The sequence below is a fragment of the Mustela nigripes genome, chromosome 2 (assembly GCF_022355385.1).
Source record: "Mustela nigripes isolate SB6536 chromosome 2, MUSNIG.SB6536, whole genome shotgun sequence".
In the NCBI taxonomy this organism is placed as follows: domain Eukaryota; kingdom Metazoa; phylum Chordata; class Mammalia; order Carnivora; family Mustelidae; genus Mustela; species Mustela nigripes.
The window spans coordinates 194,196,657-194,218,725 of record NC_081558.1 but is presented as its reverse complement, the minus strand read 5'-3'; the positions used below and the strand labels follow the sequence as shown (position 1 = coordinate 194,218,725).

The window sequence follows — 22,069 nt, the reverse complement described above, 5'->3', positions numbered from 1 at the left end:
GATTTATGTGGCAAGGAAACTGTTGAGACTATAATCATACATATAAAGGAGTAAGAAAATATCTTTCATGTATGGCACAACTGTGAATCATCTACCAATAAATTTTCTACAAAATATAGCTATTTGGTCTATAATAGTCTGGTACAGACTTTTTTTTTTAAAACTCAAAAACTTTTTTTTACTCAATCCATTACATATAAACCAATATCCTTTATCATTTCCTTAGATCCTGGTTTTTGAGGAGTTTTTTATTTGTTTGTTTGTTTGTTTTATTTAAATTCAAGTTAATTAACAAAAAGTGCAGACAGCCAATTGCAGAAAAATGAAACTGGACTACTTTCTCACACCATGCACAAAATTAAAGTCAAAATAGATGAATGACCTAAATGTGAGACAGGAATCCATCAAAATCCTAGAGGAGAATTTCTTTGACCTCAGCCGCAGCAAACTCTTGCTAGATGCGCCTCCAAAGGCAAGGGAAACAAAGGCAAAAATGAACTACTGGGACTTCAAGATAAAATCTTTTGCACAGCAAAGGAAGCAATCAATGAAACTGAAAGGGAACCTATGGACTGGGAGAAGATACTTGCGAATGACATATCAGATAAAGGACTAGAATCCTCAGATCATGTTATTTGTGAGGAATTTTCTATATTCTAAAACAGAACTCATTGAGAACAGGAGAAAACTTTTGCCCTGTGAAATGAATAACAAAAGTTTTCTTGTTCATTTTATTTCCTGTCTAAAAATTATTTCCAATCCCTCAACCTGCAAATAATGCTATATTCTATGAGACCAGGAGCCATTTTAAATAAAATTGATAAGAGGGAATAGAATATCCTCTCTGTCCCTTTCTTTAATTTTCCTTCTTCCTCTTTCCCTTATTCTCATTCTTCCTGATTTTTTGCTTCCTTCCTCCCTCTCCTATGCCCTTTCTTCTTTTCTCATTTCCTTTCATTTTCTTCCTTTCTTTATAACCTTACCTTTTCAAAAAGAAATTGAGGTGAATAACAAAAGGTATATGCAATAATATTAATAGAATAGTAGCTGAAAATAAGGTCTGAGGAAATAAAGAGGCAAATTTATAAGATGTATAGGAACAAAACAATTACTAGTATTTGTGCCTGAGTTCCTGGAAACCTGTGCAAAAAGAAAAACGTTAAAAATTGCGTCACTTTAATTATGAGATAGGATAAATGCTCCCAGTTCCATAGGAGAGACAGACACTACATTCTTTTTCTTTTTTTCTTTTAAGATTTTACTTACTTATTTCAAAGAGATTGAGTTCATGAGCAGGAGGAGAACAGAGTGAGAAGGAGAAGCAAACTCCCCACTGAGCAGGGAGCCTGAAGTGGGGTTCAATCCCAGGACCCTGGAATCATGACCTGAGCTGAAGGCAGATGCTTAATTGACTGAGCCTCTCAGGTGCCCCGGAGACACTAAATTCTAAAGGAAATTTTCCATGCATGTCCTTTTAAAGTAGTAATGCATTGAACAAATACGCGCATTGATGCATCCCAATGTTTATAGCAGCATTATCGACAATAACCAAATTATGGAAAGAGCCAAAATGTCCAACAACTGATGAATGGATAAAGAAGAGGTAGCACATATATACAATGGAACATTACCCAGCCATAAAAAAGTGAAATCCTGCTATTTGCAATGACATGGATAGAGCTAGAGAGTACTATGCTAAGCAAAATAAACCAATTAGCGAAAGACAAAAACCATATGATTTCACTTATGTGTGGAATTTAAGGAACACAACAAATGAATGTGGGCCAGGAAAAAGACAGGCAAACCAAGAAGCAGACTCCTAACTATAGAGAACAAACTGAGGGCTGCTGGGAGGGACGAAGGTGGGAGAGATGGGTTAAATGGGGGATGGGGATGAAGGAGGGCACTTATTGTGATGAGCACTGGGTGTTATATGTAAGTGATGAATCTATGTAAGTGATGAACCTGAAACCAATATTACACTGTATGTTAACTAACTGGAATTTATTTATTTATGATCTTATTTATTAGTTGACAGAGAGAGAGATCCCAAGTAGGCAGAGTGGCTGGGAAAGGGAGAGGAAGAAGGAGTTTCTCTATGGAGCAGGGATCCTGATGCGGGACTCGATCCCAGGACCCTGAGACCATAATTTAAACCGAAGGCCCACGCCTAAGCACTGAGCCACCCAGGTGCCCCAACTAACTGTAATTTAAATAAAAACTTGGAAAAAAAAATATATGCACTGAAAAAACCTCATAGTAAATGTAGAGGTGTATGTCATATGCCTCTTATCTAAAAATAAATAAACTCCAACAGCAGTTACGAAAATATAATTCCAAATGAGTCCAAGATATAGTACAGGGATTAAGACCACAGTCTCCAAGATGTTCACCATAAGGATCCTGTTTCTGACAATCTTCCCTAAGTATTATTTCTCTCAGCCACACTTGAGGTAGGAAATGCCAAGAATTTGTTTCCTTCCTAAGACCACGCCATCTGTGGGATAACACAGAACAGCTACCAGACTGACCCATTCGTGTCTCTCTTCTTCTTAATACAGTAGCTTGCGCAAACGAGGAGAACTGATTAGGTGAAAATAATTTTTTTCTCTTGGCATTTTTCCCCTTCTGTGTATCACGAGATCTTAGGAGTTGAGGTCAGAAAATCTAAAAATAATTCAGCTTCCCTATTTGCTAAGCTGTGGTAGTGTTGGGGACTGCTAGGTGTGTTGTGATAAATGTGGTCAAGGAATAAAGCAATTTTAGCTGAAACGTGTCCAATACAGTCATGCCGTTTACCCAACTGCCCACATGCCCTGACTCTGAGTAGGGTGTTTTGCCATCCTTTGCCTGAAATCCCTTTCATTCTCCTTTCCCCTGCCTATTCAAACACCCTCCCCACCTTCTGCCCTGCCAAATCAATCCCTTGATTTCCCACCAGTCTGTAAAAGAAGGTCCATCCTTCTCTAAAACCCTTTTCAGACTAATCCCACCTGGCCCCATTCATGGCTTAAGCCTTGTGGGGTGTGAAATGAGCCGCAGGCCTGACTGCAGCATTTGCAACATTTGTTATTATTCTGTTTAGCTTTAGTGTGTCCAACAGCTTAACAGGTCCCTACCTAAGCTCTTGCTTCCGGGAGGAATTCTTATCAGGGCAAATACAGTCTGAGGAGCAAGACAAAAAATAGGAAACCCAAGCAGGCCTGAGGAAAGACACAGATTTAATACTGTACAAGACCCTCCAGGATAGCTTTCTTATGCTCCCTAGAATCCATCTCTGCGTGTGTTTTTATATTCCATATAGGACCTTAAAAATAATGATTGATGGTGGGTTGCATTTATAGGCTTCTTTTCCAACATAGAATAAGGTTTTCCTGAAGCCAGGGGAGCCCTCTGAGGAGGCATAACCTATACAAATGGTAATAAAGGTTTAGAAAGAGGTAGTCGGGAGGCATTAGTGTGTCACAAGGTAATACCATACGGGCATGTTTCTATGTGATACCGTATTTCTACAGATTCCAAACAGCTGTGCTAATGTGTGGTAGAGCTATCTAAATCTGCAGAGCTCAAATGTTTAGGCTTTAAAAAATGCAAACTCTCGGCCAGAATCTTGACAGAGTGCCTCTGTAAACATTAAAAATGAATTTTGTTGCAAGAAAAGGAAACTGAGGCAGGGAGCGATTCAGTGACACACTTTAACTGCAGAACTTAATATAGCTTATTCTTTCTCAATTCAATTTTTCAGTCATTCTGAGATTTTGTTTTTCAAAAATAAATGGTGATAATAAAAGGTTGCTAACCTTTCATGTTGCCAAGAACATCTGAAATATATTTTATTGTCTCCATCATTTCTTCAAAACAAGAAGTAGTTGATTATAAACTTGTGTTCTATTTACTGTGGCTACAAACTGGAATAAATTGTGTTCAGTCCAGAAAAGGATGTGTTGACTTTGGCAGGACTTTAAATGCAAGTAGTCGGTCCCAAATTAAATTCCAAATTCTAGCATCTAGCACTGACACTTGGAAATGTTGTATGACCTGATGGCTCTAGATATCGTTCTTGGGCTACTGACATCAGTATGTACAACACAAAATTAATTTCATGAATACTTAATTTTCTTTCCAAAAGAACGTTTCAGTTATTCTGTTCTGTATTCTATATTCCAAAGAATAAATCTGTAGTATTAACTGCAGTCTGTTTCCTCATGTGGATTTGAGACTTAACATGAGGAAACGAAAAGAAGACAATCTCAGAATACAGACTTCATGTCCTTTTCTTTTCCATGTGCATGTATAATCTTTATTTTTTTTTTCCTCTGCCAGATAGAACATCAAATGGAATAACACTGGACAATTCAAGGGTAGAAGTATTAACATTTACTAAATATTCTTTATCTTTAAAGCTTTGCCTCTAGTCTTTTTTTTTTCCTTCTAGAATAGGCTTATGTTAAAAATTTACCTGCCAATCCCGTCATAGTATGCCAGTGCTAAGTGTGTAATAAACAGACACTTGATTTTTAAAAATGTATTTATAAATAACATTTCAATATTTTTTCAATTTAATTTTGTCCACATTGTGTTTTGAATTTCTAGAGATATTAACGCAACTTCTCATGACATGTATTAAAAGAGCTAGTGGGACTGCCTGGCTGGCTCAGTCAATAGAGCATACAACTCTTGATCTCGGGGTCATGAGTTAAGTGTAGAACTTACTCATTTAAAAAAAAGCAGAGGGCGGGGAACCTGGGTGCCTCAGTTGGGTAAGCGGGTGAGCTGCTGCCTTCTGCTAGCTCAGGGGGGTCTCTGTTTCTCCCTCTCCCTTCCCCCACTCTCTCTTTCAAATACAATTAAAAAAAAGGGGGGGAGAGATCATCAAGGGATAGAATATAAAACATGTATAGATAATGGAAAAGTGTTAAAACCACATCTATGTATGAGATATATATAAATACGTTTTTTAAAGATTTTACTTATTGGGGCACCTAGGTGGCTCAGTGGGTTAAAAGCCTCTGCCTTCGGCTCGGGTCATGATCTCAGGGTCCTCGGATCGAGCCCCTCATTGGGCTCTCTGCTTGCCAGGGAGCTTGCTTCCCTCTCTCTCTCTCTGCCTGCCTCTCTGCCTACTTGTGATCTCTGTCTGTCAAGTAAATAAATAAAATCTTATTTTTTTTTTAACTTATTTATTTGAGAAAGAGAGAGTGCAGGTATGACCCACAGTGGGATAGCAGAGAATAACACTGTTTTATTATTTTATTATTATTCCTTACTTGTTTTATTATTGTTCCTTACTTGTTTCAAGGGGGAGTTTTACAGACTGTTAGAAAAGGCGGCGGGGCCTGATTGCCTAGGAGGTGGGGCATTTCCTTGTAAGTTTAGCAGGTCCTATTTTCCAGGGTAAAGTAAGCTAGCCAAAGCTGGGTTGGAAGATTGTCTATTAAGATTCCTTGACAGTGAGGCCTTTCCTGTGTGGGCTGACAGGTTTAGATCTGTGAAGTGGGCTGGGCTATTGCTGTGGTCTCCATTTTGTGGGCCCTGACATATGAATTCACTTTATCAGTACCTTAAACCAAATTGCCTATCAAATAACTCCAAGTCATGTTGGAAGCCAAAAAGCAGACCCCTGAATGAGTGAAAAATAGACATTATATTTGGCTTTGACAGGGGTTGCTAGACTTGGCAACCATCAAAATCACCCTGAATGTGTTAACAGACAGATGGCTGGGCCCCAGCCCCAGGATTTTTGATGTGGGGGTGAGGGTAGTGGGGAGGGGGTCTGGAATGCAGCTGGGCAATTTGCATTTCTAATATATTCTCTGGAGGCTCATGCTGCTTGCCTGAAGAACATACTGTGGAAATCCTTGAGTCAGGAACATAGAAAACTACCTAGAAGAATATCCAACACAGGTAGGAATTCAGCAGAATAATGATACTGAGATTTATTTATTTATTTATTTATTTATTCATTTATTTGGTGTATTGAGAATATTGTTGCACGAGTTTTCTGCCTTTATTGCCCATTGTTCTTGGTCACACCACTTAGAAGAATGGAGAGATAGACCAGACCAAGAGTGGTGGCAGGCAGCCAAGCAGAGTCTGTTGAGCAATAATATAAAGCTTTGAGGGGGGCAGAGGGTGGCCCTGACCTAGAGCATTCCTGGTTTCTACACTCTCCACTGCTTTTTGGGTTTTATGACTATTTTGTGTTCTGAACTATCACAAATATATTTTAGATAAATACTTAAATAAGATGATGCTTCTGCTTACCTGGAGGGAATGCCTTAATCTTTAAAAATTAACTGAACAGCACTCATTCTTCCTTTGGCAAATTCATTTCAGGTGTTATTAAATGAATAGTCAATGATTTGTGTGCTAGATTTACTTTTATCTGTTTACAAAGTTAAAATGCAAGATGCTGAATTCCAGGGCATTAAATATAGGCTCCATTGTTCCAGTTCTGTGTTCAGTGGATAAAAGTTATCAGACAAACCCTTCCAGTGTTTTTAGGATATTGTCTCATCTGAAAGAGACTGGACATACTCTAAACTTAGTTCTTTTCTTCTTATTGATCATAATAGCTATAAATGTTCCTTGGAAATTCCCTATACACAGATGGAAAAGGGTCAGTGTTGGGTATAGTGTGGGGAAGACACTGGAGCTTCTTTTGAATAGGCAATGGGTAGACCCTTTCTGTTATTGCAAAAGATAAAATATCATCTCCCTGCTAAACAGTAGAAGTTTGCAGCAATCAGGATGTTTCCAACCTAAAAGCATAGTTTTATATGTGAGGATTAAAATCTGAAATAAATGAAAGGTAGGAAACAAGATCAGGAACTGAGACGCTAAAAGTTTCCAGCTAAGCCTAGGGAAGAGAGTCAGGATAACAGAGAAAAATCTTTAATTATGGTTCACAGTTGAGAGCATGGGTGTAACATGTTTTCAGGGATAAGAAGGATCAGTAACTTAATAATGTCTTTTGTCACGTGGAGATTGTCTGTTTCTCCATCCCATCCTGGCCCTTGTGTTGACCCTTGGAGGTCCAGGCTACATAATCTCTTTTTAGAGTAATCCCAAAGCTTCTGGCTTTACATTAGGGCTAGTTAGACCTTGAATTGAATGAAATATCAAGAACAAAGAAACATTTGGAAAAGCAAACACTGAAGATATTCTTTTTCTAGCTTGTTCTTAGGCTACATGCATTTTTTAAGAGATGATTACACTCGACAGGAAAAAGGTTTAATAAATTATGGTGCAGAAATTCTGTGAGGTTGTCATTAAAATTGATCATTATGGAAATTATTGAATAACACAGAAGAGTCAAATGAAAAAAATAAGATACCCAAGTAATATATATGCACTGATTTTAACGTTGTTAAGTAATATATGTGTGCAAACAACCAGAGATTTACACAAAAATTAAAATTACATTTCATGTCATTATGGACAATTCCACTGATTTGTACCATCTCTTAGATAGCAAAACATTTGAAGTTTTATATTAAAATGTTAGTCTTTTTGTATGGAATCCCATAATTTTTTTCAATCTCTACAACATTAAAGAACTAGAAATTTATGTTTTGGGTCTTTGTTTGTGCTTTTGTTTTGTCTCTACGTGTCTTTCCCTAGGAGTGGAAACTCATCAGTGGCAGTCTTCTCTACTGGAAGTGGACCATTTGTAAAATTAAGCACAGCACCTAATGGCAGCTTACTACTAACACCAAGGTAAGTCCCAAAATCTGGTCTTGGACTAATCGTACATGGGCTGGAAAGAAGATGGATTTTGAAACTTGTCCGATTTTAATGTCACCACGTACTAGCCATATAAGCTTGAAAGTTATTTATATATTTATTTTATTATTCAGGTAATCTCATATAGTACCTGATTGATCATATCCAGTAACACTGACTAACCCTCATGTATATTGTAATACAGTCAAATGAAATATTGCATATATATAATTGGGCAGCTCACTGACAGAGAGTCAATAAATTTTACCTCTATGTCTTTTGTATCCTTACCTTCAGATTCATAAACAAGTAAACCCCCAAAGAAAATAATTGTGAGAATTGAGATAAGTAAATCCACTGTTGGTCTGACTAAAGAGGGTGACACACACATATTAACTATCAACAGAAGAGAAGAGAAAGGAAGGAAAAGTCATAGTATTTAGCAAATAATACATAAACATAAAGTGAAGGAGACCAGGCTTCTAGTTGTGCCTGCATATTCTCTTTTGCTCTTTAAAATTAGGTTCATTTTTATAGCGTCTACTAATGTTTAAAAAGAACATTAAAAAGAACAATTCTTCCTGTATTCAAGATAGGTTTTAACTTACATTATGTCATTTCTCCTGTTTGGCCATTAATGATATTTTTTGCTGAAATGGGCTTTTGAATCTTACAGTTCTATTAAAGGCCAGCTGTGGTGGCAGGGGGGCTGCGGGGAGACGGAAACTTCAAGAAGCCGCAGTGACTACTGACAAAGATTTAAGACGTCATTGCTGGTGCATTAGCTAGCAGTTCTTTGAAAAACATACTTAATGGTGAAAATGAAATTATGTAATTATTCAACTATTCATGAAAAGTTATCATATCTGTGAACTCAACCAGTAAAATGAATTGATAAAGGAGTATTTGCAGTGCCAAGGACTTTGCAATTGAATGTTTCATATGAATGTTTGCTGGGCCTTGACTGATATTATTAGTCTCACAGGGGGTGAAGCAGAGCATTTTCAAGTGAGAAAGCAGATTTCTAGATTTCCTTCTATAAGCATGTCTAAACTTCCATTAACATTATAGATCTTGAACAGTTTGCACACTGAAAATTTATTTGTACCTTCTAGACATTTAAGAATAAGAAAAAAGAACAAAAGAAAAATATTTTTTTAATATTATCTCAGTTATGCACATGTTTCAGAGCAGAGGTTCACTATGCCATGCTTATCAACAAAATGCCAGTATCACTGATGTCCCTATTGTCTGTATGCTTATGTTACTCAAAAGAGTTCTATGACTGAGTATTGCTCTACTCTAAGGCAGAGGGAACAGCAGCATGCTGTCCATAAGTGCCTTGGACAAGTTTTCAAAGCCTGGGCAACCCCACATCCCTCTGCTTTTCCACTCTAACTCACAATCTTCTAAATTCCCCAACACAACAGCTCAGGTTAAATAGCACTTCTGGAAAGGAGAAAGAAAGAAAAAAAGAGCATAGCCTTTTCAACAACAAAAAAAGGCCATGTTGTTGGGCATGTATTGGGAGAAAAAATAGTTCGTTTTGTCAATACTGTGGCTATAAACCCATCCATTTATATCACAATAGTGCCCCATAGGGCTGAGAGAAAGACACAGGATGGTGGCATTGTCTTTCTTCATGTCCAGAGGGCTAAGTTAGCTCAGATTCCAGGGCCAAAGGCCAGGACCGGAATTCTATCTCCGTCCAAACTCTCTAAATACCTGGACAAAGTGTGGATTCACTACTCTTTCTGACCAGAGACTAAGCAATTTACTTCTCTACACTGAGACAATGCATTTGTGTTTGTGCATGAGAAGTCTGACTACCTGAAATGCGTGGAGAATGAATGCGAAGCTCAGTTCTGTTTTCCAGTTAACTTAATAGTTACTTTAATTTTAAAAGTTTATTGAACTTTTTATTTATTATTTATTAAACTTTTAAACTATGCTTGCTGAAAACAATTTCATCAGTTTTGCACACTACAGAGTATTAGGCATCATTTACTGTCTAAGAACACTGAGCCGTTTGAATATGGACTTTCATTGATGAGTAGTATCGATATAGAAGGAGTTTGGATGAACTTGAAAGTATGTTGGAAAGCCTCCTAGAAACTCCTTTTCTCCCAACTGTGAGTTTAAACAGAAGGGGAGTCTATTGAGGCTTCTTCTTTAGGGAATTATGAATATATAATGATAAACCCGTATCTAGGTAGATATACATGCATCACATTGCTTATTAATAAAACATAAATATATTTTCTTATATTTCAATTGAAATTACTTCTATTTTAAAGGGTCTGTCAATTGGACAATATGAATGCAAGTGTTTTCACGTAAACTTGTCATGTATGTTCCAGAAACACTGAATTGTTTTGATAGTACTTGATCTCATATGGATTTGGGGTCTTGTTTCGTATTTTTTGTTTTGTTTTTCCCTAAAATCTCAAGCACCTAAATAATATGCACAACAGATGCAGTTAAATTTTAAAATAGAAATCATTACAATTACGAGTTTGCTTCAATGTGACCAGTATCTGCTCTAGCCACCTCAGGAAGTGTGGGCAAATACTTTAATTCCTTGTATTCTACTGATCTCTAGTGGTCAGAGAGTAGAACACATTTTTAAACTGTTGGCCTTTGTTTAAAATAGAATTCTTAGCTCTGAAAAAGAGTTGGTATCCCAATATTTGAACAGGTAGTGAGTTTTTAAATTATGTATGCCTACACTTTGTATTTTCCTGTTTATATGTTTATTTCCCTTGAAGGCAGGACCAGGGATCGATTCTTGAGTTTTCTGAGTGGAGTACACAGCGTCACACACGGTGCAGGGCCCTGAATTCTTGTCTGATTAGCCATACTGAGACATATTCTGTATTATACAATGATGCTATCTGAGGTTGGTCCAAGCAAGCTAATAATAACTATCACCTATCGAATGTTCCTTGGGCATATGGCACAATAATAACTCCAGTGCAAACATTTCTTTTACTTCTCACAAATTTCAGTAAAGTAAGTAGCATTGCCCCCATTTTATGGATGATAAAACTGAGTCTCAGGGACTTTGAACAACTTATACCCAAATCACTTGAAATGTAAATGGTAGAGATAAGAGTTCAAATTCAGTTCTACTGGATCTTAAACTCCAGAACGATTTTCCTGCTGTGCCTATCAGCCTCCCCACGTTTCATTTACAATACTTACATTTGAAGGTTAATTCAAATATATATATATTTATATATATTTAGTACACTATGTTCTGTTTTAAGATGCCAGGTGCACAATTTCTGAAATATAATTGCTCTTCTATTACAGTGAACAGTGTTTCCAGGATTCATTGATCTTGTTACAGTGTAACGGTAAATGTAAGTCACCATTTTGTCATGTTTTCTTTCCTTTCTGCCTTCCCTTTAAAATTCAGAATAACCTGAAGTTGTTTTGTAGCGATGCACTCCGTTTTCATGATCCGGGGACATGCACCTCCACCCAAATAAAATAGATGCTCTTTCTTCAATTATTTTAATAGTATGCGGAAACAAACTGGCGGCCCAAGAAGTCAACCCGAAGATTGTTGGAGGACATAACGCCAAAGAAGGAGCCTGGCCCTGGGTGGTTGCCCTTTACTATAATGGCCAACTGCTCTGTGGTGCTTCTCTCCTCAGCAACAACTGGCTAGTGTCTGCGGCCCACTGTGTGTATGGGTGAGTGTGACGTCACAGTGTCCCTCCCAAGTGAGAGGATGGCAGCAGACACCGTGCGTCCTGTTTCATGCCGCCTCACGAAATCTTCCTCTTGGGGAAATGTTCCTGCTCTTTTTGACACCATAGAGTATCAATCATTTTCCCTTTAAAATCATACATAAAAAGTGAGAAAGTTAAATGAAAAATCATTCCTCATGAGATACTTGCATCAAGTATAGTGTTTCCTACATACATAAAAATTGAAATTCTTACCTACACAAAGTGAGCATTTTTGTAGGTGTAAAATTCATATTTAACATATAAGTTGCACTGGTTATATTAATCAGGCCAATATTTAGTGTCAGAAATTGCCTGTATCAAAAAAGCGTGTTTAAGTAGCCCTCAAGTTATAAATTAACTGTGCTCCAGAAGTTCATGTGTGAGGACTTTATTACTAACTAGGATAGAAATGCTTCCTTCTCAAGTCAGATCTACTTAGATGCTACCCATAAGCAAAATTTAGAATATCAGACCATATCTGACTATTTTTTCATTACATAATAAGACAAAAACACATGCTGAATTCTGGGATCTATCTTTTCCTTCTAGAAGCAGACATACCCAAAGCAGTGATACAGGAGAAAATAGAGCGGGTGAGGGACAGGGAAAAAAGGCTAGGGGGGAATAAATATTCTTGGGCCCAAGAACATGTCGATTTTCTGCTTTTGCCTAAAAGAAGGCACCTTTCTAGGTAATCCCATCCTAACACTTCTAAATCGGGCCAGAAAAAAAAAGGAGCTTCCTCATAGAAGATTCGTAAGCCCTGACCTAGAGCAGTTTCCTACCCTAAGAAGCGTTCAGAGAATGATCTGAGCTATAAGGATTAGAATGAACCTTTCCGCGGCTGGCTCGTGGCACCCAGGAATCTCTGAGGAAAGACCCACGCATGCTCAGGAATGGAAGACATATCTGTAGTTTATCCGATCCGAAAGTTAACTCCCTACCAACACAGACATTGAAAGTTTTTGGTTGGGTGGGGACCAATTGTCAGATACAGAAGGTTGACCGTTGTCTGGGAGGTGGGGATGAGGGACAGAAGGAATGAGCATTGAAGCATGGATCCCATCGCACCAGAGTGAGGGCAGACCCAAAGTCAGAACCTGAAGAATCTGAAATGAGGACCCATAGCCAGATCCCAGCCATCACCTGGACTCCACAAGGGCTACCCACGATACTGCCTGTCCAAACCCAAATCTCTCTGAATCTAGGCATCATACCCTCTATCTGGGTGAGTAAACTATAGCCTCTCCCGTACTTAAACTGCTTCTTGGTGACTTTTCTACCTCTTGATAATTACTCTTTGATCTGTCTTCAATCACACCACAACCAGTGTCTATCGCAGTCAATTTTCTCATCCCCTGCTAAACATGACTTAATTTCGCCTATTCATGCTCTATGTCTTGGTATGCCACTGTGGTTAACTTAAACCCCATTTTACAAGTAAAAGGTAGCTTTAGCTACAGATTCATTGTGTTTCTATTGTGCGAAGGTAGATCTTAGTAAGTTAGTGACCTCCTATATTAACCTTGGATTTAGTAAATTAGTCCATTTGATGTTCTTGCAGAACATACACTTTCTAAATGTCAGCCAGGCTTACAGTAATATTAATGATATCTTTCATTTATCTGCCTTACAGATGTACTTATTGTAGGTCAATGTTACCAATATACTATCTTTTTAAGCCACAAATATCCAAAGGAAATAGAAAAGCTGTTTCAGGGGCGCCTGGGTGGCACCCAGTGGGTTAAAGCTTGTGCCTTCAGCTCAGGTCATGATCCCAGGGTCCTGGGAATGAGTCCCACATTGGGCTCTCTGCTTGGTGGGGAGCCTGCTTCCCTTCCTCTCTCTCTCTGTCTGCCTCTCTGTCTGCTTGCAATCTCTGTCAAATAAATAAATTAATTAATTAAAAAAAAGAGAAAAGCTGTTTCACCTAATATACACACACGTGTTCAGTCATATAAGACATAAAACAGTTTCAATTTGAACACAAACAAACAAGTGTAAGCTGTAATAGGATGGAATTGTGATGAATTCAAACTCATCCTCACCAACCTTGCATTTTGCTCTCGTTAGCCACTCAGTGATATCATTTCTTCCTCTCCAAGAAACATGTATCTGGTCGAGGTGCTTTAACCTGCAGGTGACTAAATGGTTTAATTGGACAGCTCTTCTCTGTCTACGTTCTTACTGTCCACACTTTCATTCCCATCCCTAAGCCATTATGGATGTCACTAAATTTCCCTCTACCTGTTCTCTTTCTCGGCCACTGATTTGTCTTCTTTTTGAACCTTAAAAGAGAGATTGGGAAAGTACGAACCACCTTTACTGTGGCTTTAAGGCAAGGCTGACTGTAAACCCAAGGATAGAATTTTGATTCTGCTTGTGCTATTGACCCCATGTGACTTGGTGTCTCTGTTTCAATATCCTCCTCCACAGGGTGTTTGTAAGGAGATCTACCTCCTAGAGTGATTATCAGGACAAAAGTAAGAGGATGCAGTGCTTCTGGATACAGTGAATTATATAGATGTACAATAAAATTTTCATTGTGCTGCTGTTTCTGTGCAGGAAAGAAGATTCTAATTCATGCCCAGGAGACGTTCAGTGTATTTATTTTCTAAACTTTTTATATTGCTACGTTTTCAAACATGCACACAAATTTCAAATAGTAGTACAGAGAACTCTTGTATACCTTCACTGAGTTTCACCAATTGTTTGCATCTTGTGCTATGAAAACCTTTTCATTCTTTCATTCTCTCCGATTTGGAGAAATACTTATTTTCCAAATCACTTGATAGTGGATTAGACATTGTGTCCTTTACCCTATATGTTTTACTAAGAACAGCAAGTTATTTTATAGAAAGCCCTTCTATTTGGTGAAATTCTTCAAGCTTGCCCCCTTGTTGGTCTTGATGTATCTCCATTCTTTGAGAACTCCTTGACTTTCTGCAAAATAAGATGTTCGTGTTCATCTTGTGCTTTGCCCACTCTAGTCCCCAAATCAAGTTTTCCATAAGAAACACCAACTCCATTTAGCTCATTTTAGTTTCTCCTATATTTTAAAAAACAAAATCTTGCATGCTCCTTGCTAGTGTTTATATGTCCTACTCCTAGACCCTCTCAATAAATATAGCTACCTCCTTACAAATATGAACTCAAAATAACAGCTCTAATTAAAATAGATTACCATAGGCACATTCTAGTCTTTTCTCCTTCCATATTTGCCACACTTATCTCCAATAATCAGAAACCTGTTCCTACAATCTACAAAACATGTATGGATTCACAAAACAAGTGGTTTGAGAACTGCTAAGCCTACCAGAGTAAAGCAAACTCACCACATAGAGTTTAATATTTGCTTTTCTCTTTTTCCCACTGACATAGAACACATGAATAAGCTTACGTGCATGACTTGATAGGTTTTGAAAATGCCTGCACCTGTGTAACCCACACTCCTATCAGGGCATGAAATATTCACGTCGCATATAAAACTCTCTTATCCCCTTTTCCTGTCAGTCACCATCCCCACTGCTAGAAGCAACCACTATTCAGCCTCTTCCGTGGGCAGGTATATATAGATTTAAGTCTGGATCACAACCATTTTTCTTCATTGAATTTTAGATTTATTTATTTATTTGAGAGAGAGAAAGAAATAGTGCAGATAGAGAATAGATTTAGATTTGCAAAAATATCGGCAGAAATAGAGATAGAGCAGAAGCAGAGAGGAGAGGGAGAAGCACATTCCCTGCTAAGCCGGGAGCCTGACGTGGGACTCAATCCCAGGCTCCATACCAGGACCCTGGGATCATGACCTGAGCCAAAGGCAGACACTTAACTGACTGAGCCACCCAGGTGCCCCTGGGTCACATCTACTCTACAGACATATATTGGATGAAATTTTCCACAGAGAGGCCTCTTGCCCATCTTCCATTCTTTGATTTAGCCCTTTAGAGAAGACCAAATACGTGTGTCTCATTAATTATTGAAGTAATTCCTTGAAACAGGTGTTAATATTCCTGAAATAGACTATTTCCTATATGAGGTGCTTGGGAGTATGGCAAAAAATCCATACTACTATTTACACTTCAGCGTTAAATTAATTTAACTGATGTAGCTAATAAAGCTTTGAAACAAACTTTTTAAATAGTTAAGTATTGACGATAAAACAACATAACTTAATGGATACCTCTATTACAACTTAAAATCTGGATTCTTCTGAATACCTCAAGCACTTTATATAGGACTAGAGTATAGAACATATACAAATAAAGTACCTAGAAAATTATTTCATTTCTACTTAAACTTATCCTAGTATATAAACATCATAGACTTAATTAATTTCTCTATTTATCTACCTATTCAATGATGACTTTAGGAGGTTCAATATATTATCTCCTTCAGGTTGCAGAAATACTTTAATACTTTTTCAAGATAATAGTAACTTTTGCAAATCTAAAAGAAGTGCATTTTCTTAGGCCAGTAAAGATTTCAAGAGTAAATTAATGACTTATTGCTTTTTTGTCATAGGGTAGGCCTTCTGTCTTTTTTAAAGACATTTCAAGTTCGAGCTGCTAGTCATCTTTTTGATAGTTAAAATTCTCTTCTTCCATCATTAGGGCTTTTTAGACTGATGCCTTTCTCATAGGCTTTATCAATTTCCAATGTGAAGTCTTTTCCTTAAAATTATGTATTTGTAGGGGCACCTGGGTGGCTCAGTGGGTTAAAGCCTCTGCCTTCAGCTCAGGGCATGATCCCAGGGTCCTGGGATCGAGCCCCGCATCGGGCTCTCTACTCAGCAGGGAGCCTGCTTCTTCCTCTCTCTGCCTGCCTCTCTGCCTACTTGTGATCTCTGTCTGTCAAATAAATAAATAAAATCTTAGAAAAATAATAATAATAAGCACAAAAAAATATGTATTTGTAAAAACCCCCTCGGCCCATACTGTGTAACCTGTTTGATTGATGCTACTCTTATAGTACTATTTTTAATAATGTACTTTCCCCTTTTTTTTAATTTGTTTTTTTAAGTTTTACTTTAGTTTTAACTCCCTTCAACAATTCCACACACATACCATCCCTGCCTCTGGCAAATCACTTTAATAACATATTTCTTAGTAAAAGGTATCTCATTATAGTTGTAATTCCACCCAGAAGTTCCTGCATTTCCTAGAAGCTTGGTGCCAGATCCCTGAAGTTATCTCTACTTTGAGAACTAGGTCATTACCTTGAATCAAGAGATTAGAACAAGTGTTCTAAGTTTTGGAGAAAATGATGCTCTACAGACAAAGTCCTTGCCCTAGAAAAATATTCAAATAAATATTTTATTTTAGGGAATGATTAAGTGCAAAAAAGGAAGATAAAAGTGGTATAAGCAGAAAGCAAATGATGGAAGCAGGGGACTGTATTTGGATACAGTATATGGAGAAACTTGCACAACAAATGAAAATTGAAGGAAGGTCTAAAGAGATGAGGAAGGAACTTAACACAAGTTTCTGGAGAGGTAACACCAACTCAGATGCCCTGGGGTAGGAATGAGATTAGCCTGTTCTAGAAACCTCAAGAAGCCTGTCATTGCTGCTGGCCAGGAAGTGATTGGCAGACAGGAAGGAACAAGACTAAAGATGTAGGCAGGACCAGTTTCTAGGTCCTGGTGAGGACTAAGGAGGCCATGACAAATGGGATGAGAGACCATCCCAGGCGAAGTGACATCAGCTGGAGAAGAATCTGCTGGGAGGACCAATAGTGAACCCAGGGAGACCAATTAGAAAGAAACAATAGTCATCCTAGGATTGTGGCTGAGGAAGCTGGACAAAAGGCAGGATCTCATTCATGTGTAAGTTCAGGTGGATAGAGTTATAAACAGATAAAGAGAAAGGGCAAGGGCAGAGTCAAGGGTTAGGCCTCGAGTAAACAGGGTGTGTGTTGTATGTTGATATGATATCATTTACTGAAGCGAGGACAATGAGAAGAAACAGGACTGCAAAGAGAACAAGAGTTCTGAGTTTTTTATATCGAATTTAGGACTTTCTGATAAAATCCAAATGGTACTGCCTAATTGGCATGTGGCATGTGAGTCTAGAGTTCAGAGAAGTCAAATGTTGAAATACAGATTTGGAAAATTTGCACACATTGCCGATATTTGAAGTCATGACATTGGATATGATTATCTAGGTGGCTAATGGAAAAGAGAAGAAAGCAAAAAACAGAACTCAGGAGTACTCTAGTATTTGAATTTTGAGAGGAACAAAAGAGCTGGGGGAAAAAGCCAGGAAAAGCAGAGAATGAGATGAAAGGAAGATCACAAGTATGAGGAAAGTCCTGGAAGTCAAGTGAAGACAGGCATTCAAAAACGATTCCTAATGTTTGTAGACATAACCTACCAGATCAAATGGTGTTGAGGATTATTTCACTTACTCCGTGTTCCCTGTACTTCCTTTTCTAACAAACAAATAAAGGCATACCTCTAGTTTAAAGACAGGTTTCTACTTAGTAGTTGAACTAAAAGTGCCCTTATGTGCGACACTCTTGACCTTATTCATAAAAAAGAACAATAATTAAACATACCCTCACTATCCATCCTTTTTCTTTTACAATACAGCTGCCTTTTATACACTTTAATTTTTCTCCTTTGAGTTTCACTGTAGGTTCATGACCCTTCATTAACAATTTATTTTGTTAACTGGGATAATTATTATGGTTACCACATGATATATTGTTAAAACTGGCCACTATAATCCCATTTAATCTATCTCCTTTGTTCTTTTAAAATTGCCTCTAATATTCTGGAAAACTTTCCTTTTTCTTTCGAGTTTTTATCTAAATTCTAGTTAATTAACGTTGAGTGGAACTTAGTTTCAGGTGTAGGATTTAGTGATTCATCACTTACATACAACAAACACCCCGTGCTTATCACAAGTGCTCTCCTTAATCCTCACTACCCATTAATTCATCCCTCCTGCCCACCTTCTCTCCAGGAATCCTCAGTTTGTTCTCTATAGTTGATTCTGTTTCCTGGTTTGTCTCTCTCCTTCCCCCGCCCATATTCATCTGTTTTGTTTCTAAAATCCCACAAATGAGTGAAGTCATATGGTATTTGTCTTTCTCTGACTTACTTACTTCACTCAGCATTATCCCTTCTAGATCCATCCATGTCATTGAAACTGGAAAGAATTCATTCTCTTTCTTTAATGGCTGAATTATATTCCATTTTGTGTGTGTGTGTGTGTGTGTGTGTGTGCGCGCACATCACATCTCTATCCAATCATCAGTCAATGGACATTTGGACTCTAGTCTTCAAAAACTTCTTATTCTCTAACAACACCATATTTCAGAGGCATCCTAATTTTTATATGCCTTAAAAAATGGAATTAGGGAGTGCCTGGGTAGCTCAGTGGATTAAGCCGCTGCCTTCAGCTCAGGTCATGATCTCAGTGTCCTGGGATCTAGCCCTGCATCGGGTTCTCTACTCAGCAGGGAGCCTGCTTCCCCTTCTCTCTGCCTGACTCTCTGCCTACTTGTGATCTCTCTCTCTCTGTCAAATAAATAAATAAAATCTTAAAAAAAAATGGAATTGGTTGTCCTCATAGGAATCCTTATTCTATTCAGTGGAGAATAATGATAGAGACCTGAAATGTGCTTGGGGCACAAATTGGGGTTGGCAGTGGGCAGACTTGACTAAGGTACCATCTTTGTTAATGACAGAACAGAAAAATTTTTCAATGTAGAGTTATGGGTTCCCACTGATTTTTCTTTCTTTCAGCACAGTGTGCCACTTTATCATAAATATCTTACCATATTTACTTTATTCCCACTTTATTTTATTTCTTTTCAGTGTTCCAAAATTCATTGTTTATGCACCACACCCAGTGCTCCATGCAATATGTGCCCTCCTGGACACCCAACACCACTAGGTTCCCCATCCCCGCAGCCCCCTCCCTTCCAAACCCCTCAGTTTGTTTCTCAGAGTCCACAGTCTCTCATGGTTTGTCTCCCTCTCTGATTTCCCCCATCTCACTACTCCTCTCCATCTCCCAATGACCTCCATGTTATTCCTTTTGTTTCACAAGTGAAACCATATGATAATTGACTCTCTCTGCTTGACTTACTTCACTCAGCATAATCTCTTCCAGTCCTGTCCATGTTGATACAAAAGCTGGGTATCCATCCTTTATGATGGAGGTACAATACTCCATTGTATATATGGACCATAACTTCTTTATCAAATTTATTTTTTACCACAATGAAAATCCTATTTAAAAATGGACATCCTCATACACTGAGTAGAGAACTTCTTTACACGACAGCACATAGCAACCCAGAGTGGCCTAGAACTAGTTCCTCCCATTTGGTGCGCCTCTTGTGCACCTCTTGAACAGGTCAAATGCAGCAGAAATTCAGCCAACCTCCCCTACCTCAAGGTACCCTACTTCTGCATCTTTAGCCTGTGTCAGACTGGGGCTCACCTACCCAGTGGGCTTATCTCCTGTTCTCATCTCTATAGTTTTTCCTTGTTTTACTAGAGTGTAGATACTTTGAGACAAATATATTTTTAAAAATTATCCCCTCCTCAGCTGACTGATTTTTCTGAAAGCTTCTTCTTTCTCTTGGCTTTGAGTGAATGGAAAAGCCAGGGAGGATTCTGTATTACTCAATATCCCAATAGTAATTACAAAGTGCAGATTCTTGTGTCCCACTCCAACATTTCAAATTAGAATCTCTGGAGACAGAAATTAGGAATCCAGATTTTTAGCAAATTCTTCAGGTGATTCATGAAATTGAGTATAACTGGCCAGGGGTTCTCAAGTGTTTCTTCTGAGAGAAGGCACTAAGATTGCAATAGGATGTAGTTGTTCTAGTGGTGCTTGTGCTAATGTGAGCTTGTGGTGGAGAAGCTAAGCAGATAGACAGGAAAAGTTATGTGGAGCAGAACCTGAGAGAGAAATGCAATTGAAACATGTTGGAGGAGTATCTCCTTCTTAATGTATGCCTTACAGATAGATGCAGGAGAAAAAAAAAAAAATGAGAAGAGGCTATTTCTCCATGTAGCACTATAACAACTTTGGAACTCATTAAGAATGTGTCAGATTAATACTGCTGTAACTTGTATTTAATTAGACCAGTAGCTTGAAGCATGTATGCTTAATTTTCACAGTCCATGGTTCATGGATTGGTTTTCTACTCCAAACCTTGAAATAACAAGAGAAAATGCTGATCAGTAAACTTTGGGCTGCCTATAAGCTCTTTCATATCAGTACCTAATATTTATTGTTCTCAGAAGGTGTACAGTACTTACAAAAGAATTTGGGAGATTAGCTACTAAACTGCGTTATTTTTTCTTAACTGCAATTTTTTTGAAGATTTTATTTACTGATTTAGATAGTGTGTGAGCAGAGGGAGGGGCAGAGAGAATGGAGGAGAGAGAAAGAATCTCAAGAAGACTACCTGCTGAGCACAGAGTTCTTTTTCTTTTTAATAAAGAAAAATATTTATTTATTTATTATTTATTTATTTTTTATTTATTTTCAGCATAACAGTATTCACTATTTTTGCACCACACCCAGTGCTCCATGCAATCCATGCCCTCTATAATACCCACCACCTGGTAGCCTGACTTCCCACCCCCCACCCCTTCAAAACCCTCAGATTGTTTTTCAGAGTCCATAGTCTCTCATGGTTCACCTCCCCTTCCAATTTCCCCCAACTTCCTTCTCTGCTCTATCTCCTCATGTTCTCCATGCTATTTGTTATGCTCCACAAATAAGTGAAACCATATGCTAATTGACTCTCTCTGCTTGACTTATTTCACTCTGCATAATCTCTTCCAGTCCCATCCATGTTGCTACAAAAGTTGGGTATTCGTCCTTTCTGATGGAGGCATAATACTCCATAGTGTATATGGACCACATCTTCCTTATCCATTCGTCCATTGAAGGGCATCTTGGTTCTTTGCACAGTTTGGCGACCATGGTTATTGCTGCTATAAACATTGGGGTACAGATGGCCCTTCTTTTCACTACATCTGTATCTTTGGGGTAAATACCCAGGAGTGCAATTGCAGGATCATAGGGAAGTTCTATTTTTAATTTCTTGAGGAATCTCCACACTGTTCTCCAAAGAGGCTGCACCAACTTGCATTCCCACCAACAATGGAAGAGGGTTCCCCTTTCGCCACATCCCCTCCAAAACTTGTTGTTTCCTGTCTTGCTAATTTTGTCTATTCTAACTGGTGTAAAGTAGTATCTCAATGTGGTTTTAATTTGAATCTCCCTGATGGCTAGCGTTAATGAACATTTTTTCATGTGTCTGATAGCCATTTGTATGTCTTCATTGGAGAAGTGTCTGTTCATATCTTCTGCCCATTTTTTGATATGATTGTCTGTTTTGTGTGTGTTGAGTTTGAGGAGTTCTTCATAGATCCTGTATATCAACATTTTGTCTGTACTGTCATTTGCAAATATCTTCTCCCACTCTGTGGGTTGCCTCTTTGTTTTCTTGACTGTTTCCTTTGCTGTGCACAAGCTTTTGATCTTGATGAAGTCCCAAAAGTTCATTTTCGCTTTTGTTTCCTTTGGAGACATATTTTGAAAGAAGTTGCTGTGGCTGATATCGAA

General features: G+C 38.1%; 1 protein-coding gene across 1 annotated transcript in view; it reads left to right on the top strand.

Moving 5' to 3' along the window:
• The window catches only part of TMPRSS15 (transmembrane serine protease 15), a 116,775-nt gene that overhangs the window by 82,621 nt on the left and 12,085 nt on the right, over positions 1 to 22,069 (top strand). Inside the window, exons 20-22 of the mRNA XM_059388380.1 lie at positions 7,624 to 7,719; positions 11,041 to 11,090; positions 11,252 to 11,426. Coding sequence (XP_059244363.1) covers positions 7,624 to 7,719; positions 11,041 to 11,090; positions 11,252 to 11,426 — 321 coding nt within the window. The remainder of the gene's footprint in view (positions 1 to 7,623; positions 7,720 to 11,040; positions 11,091 to 11,251; positions 11,427 to 22,069) is intronic.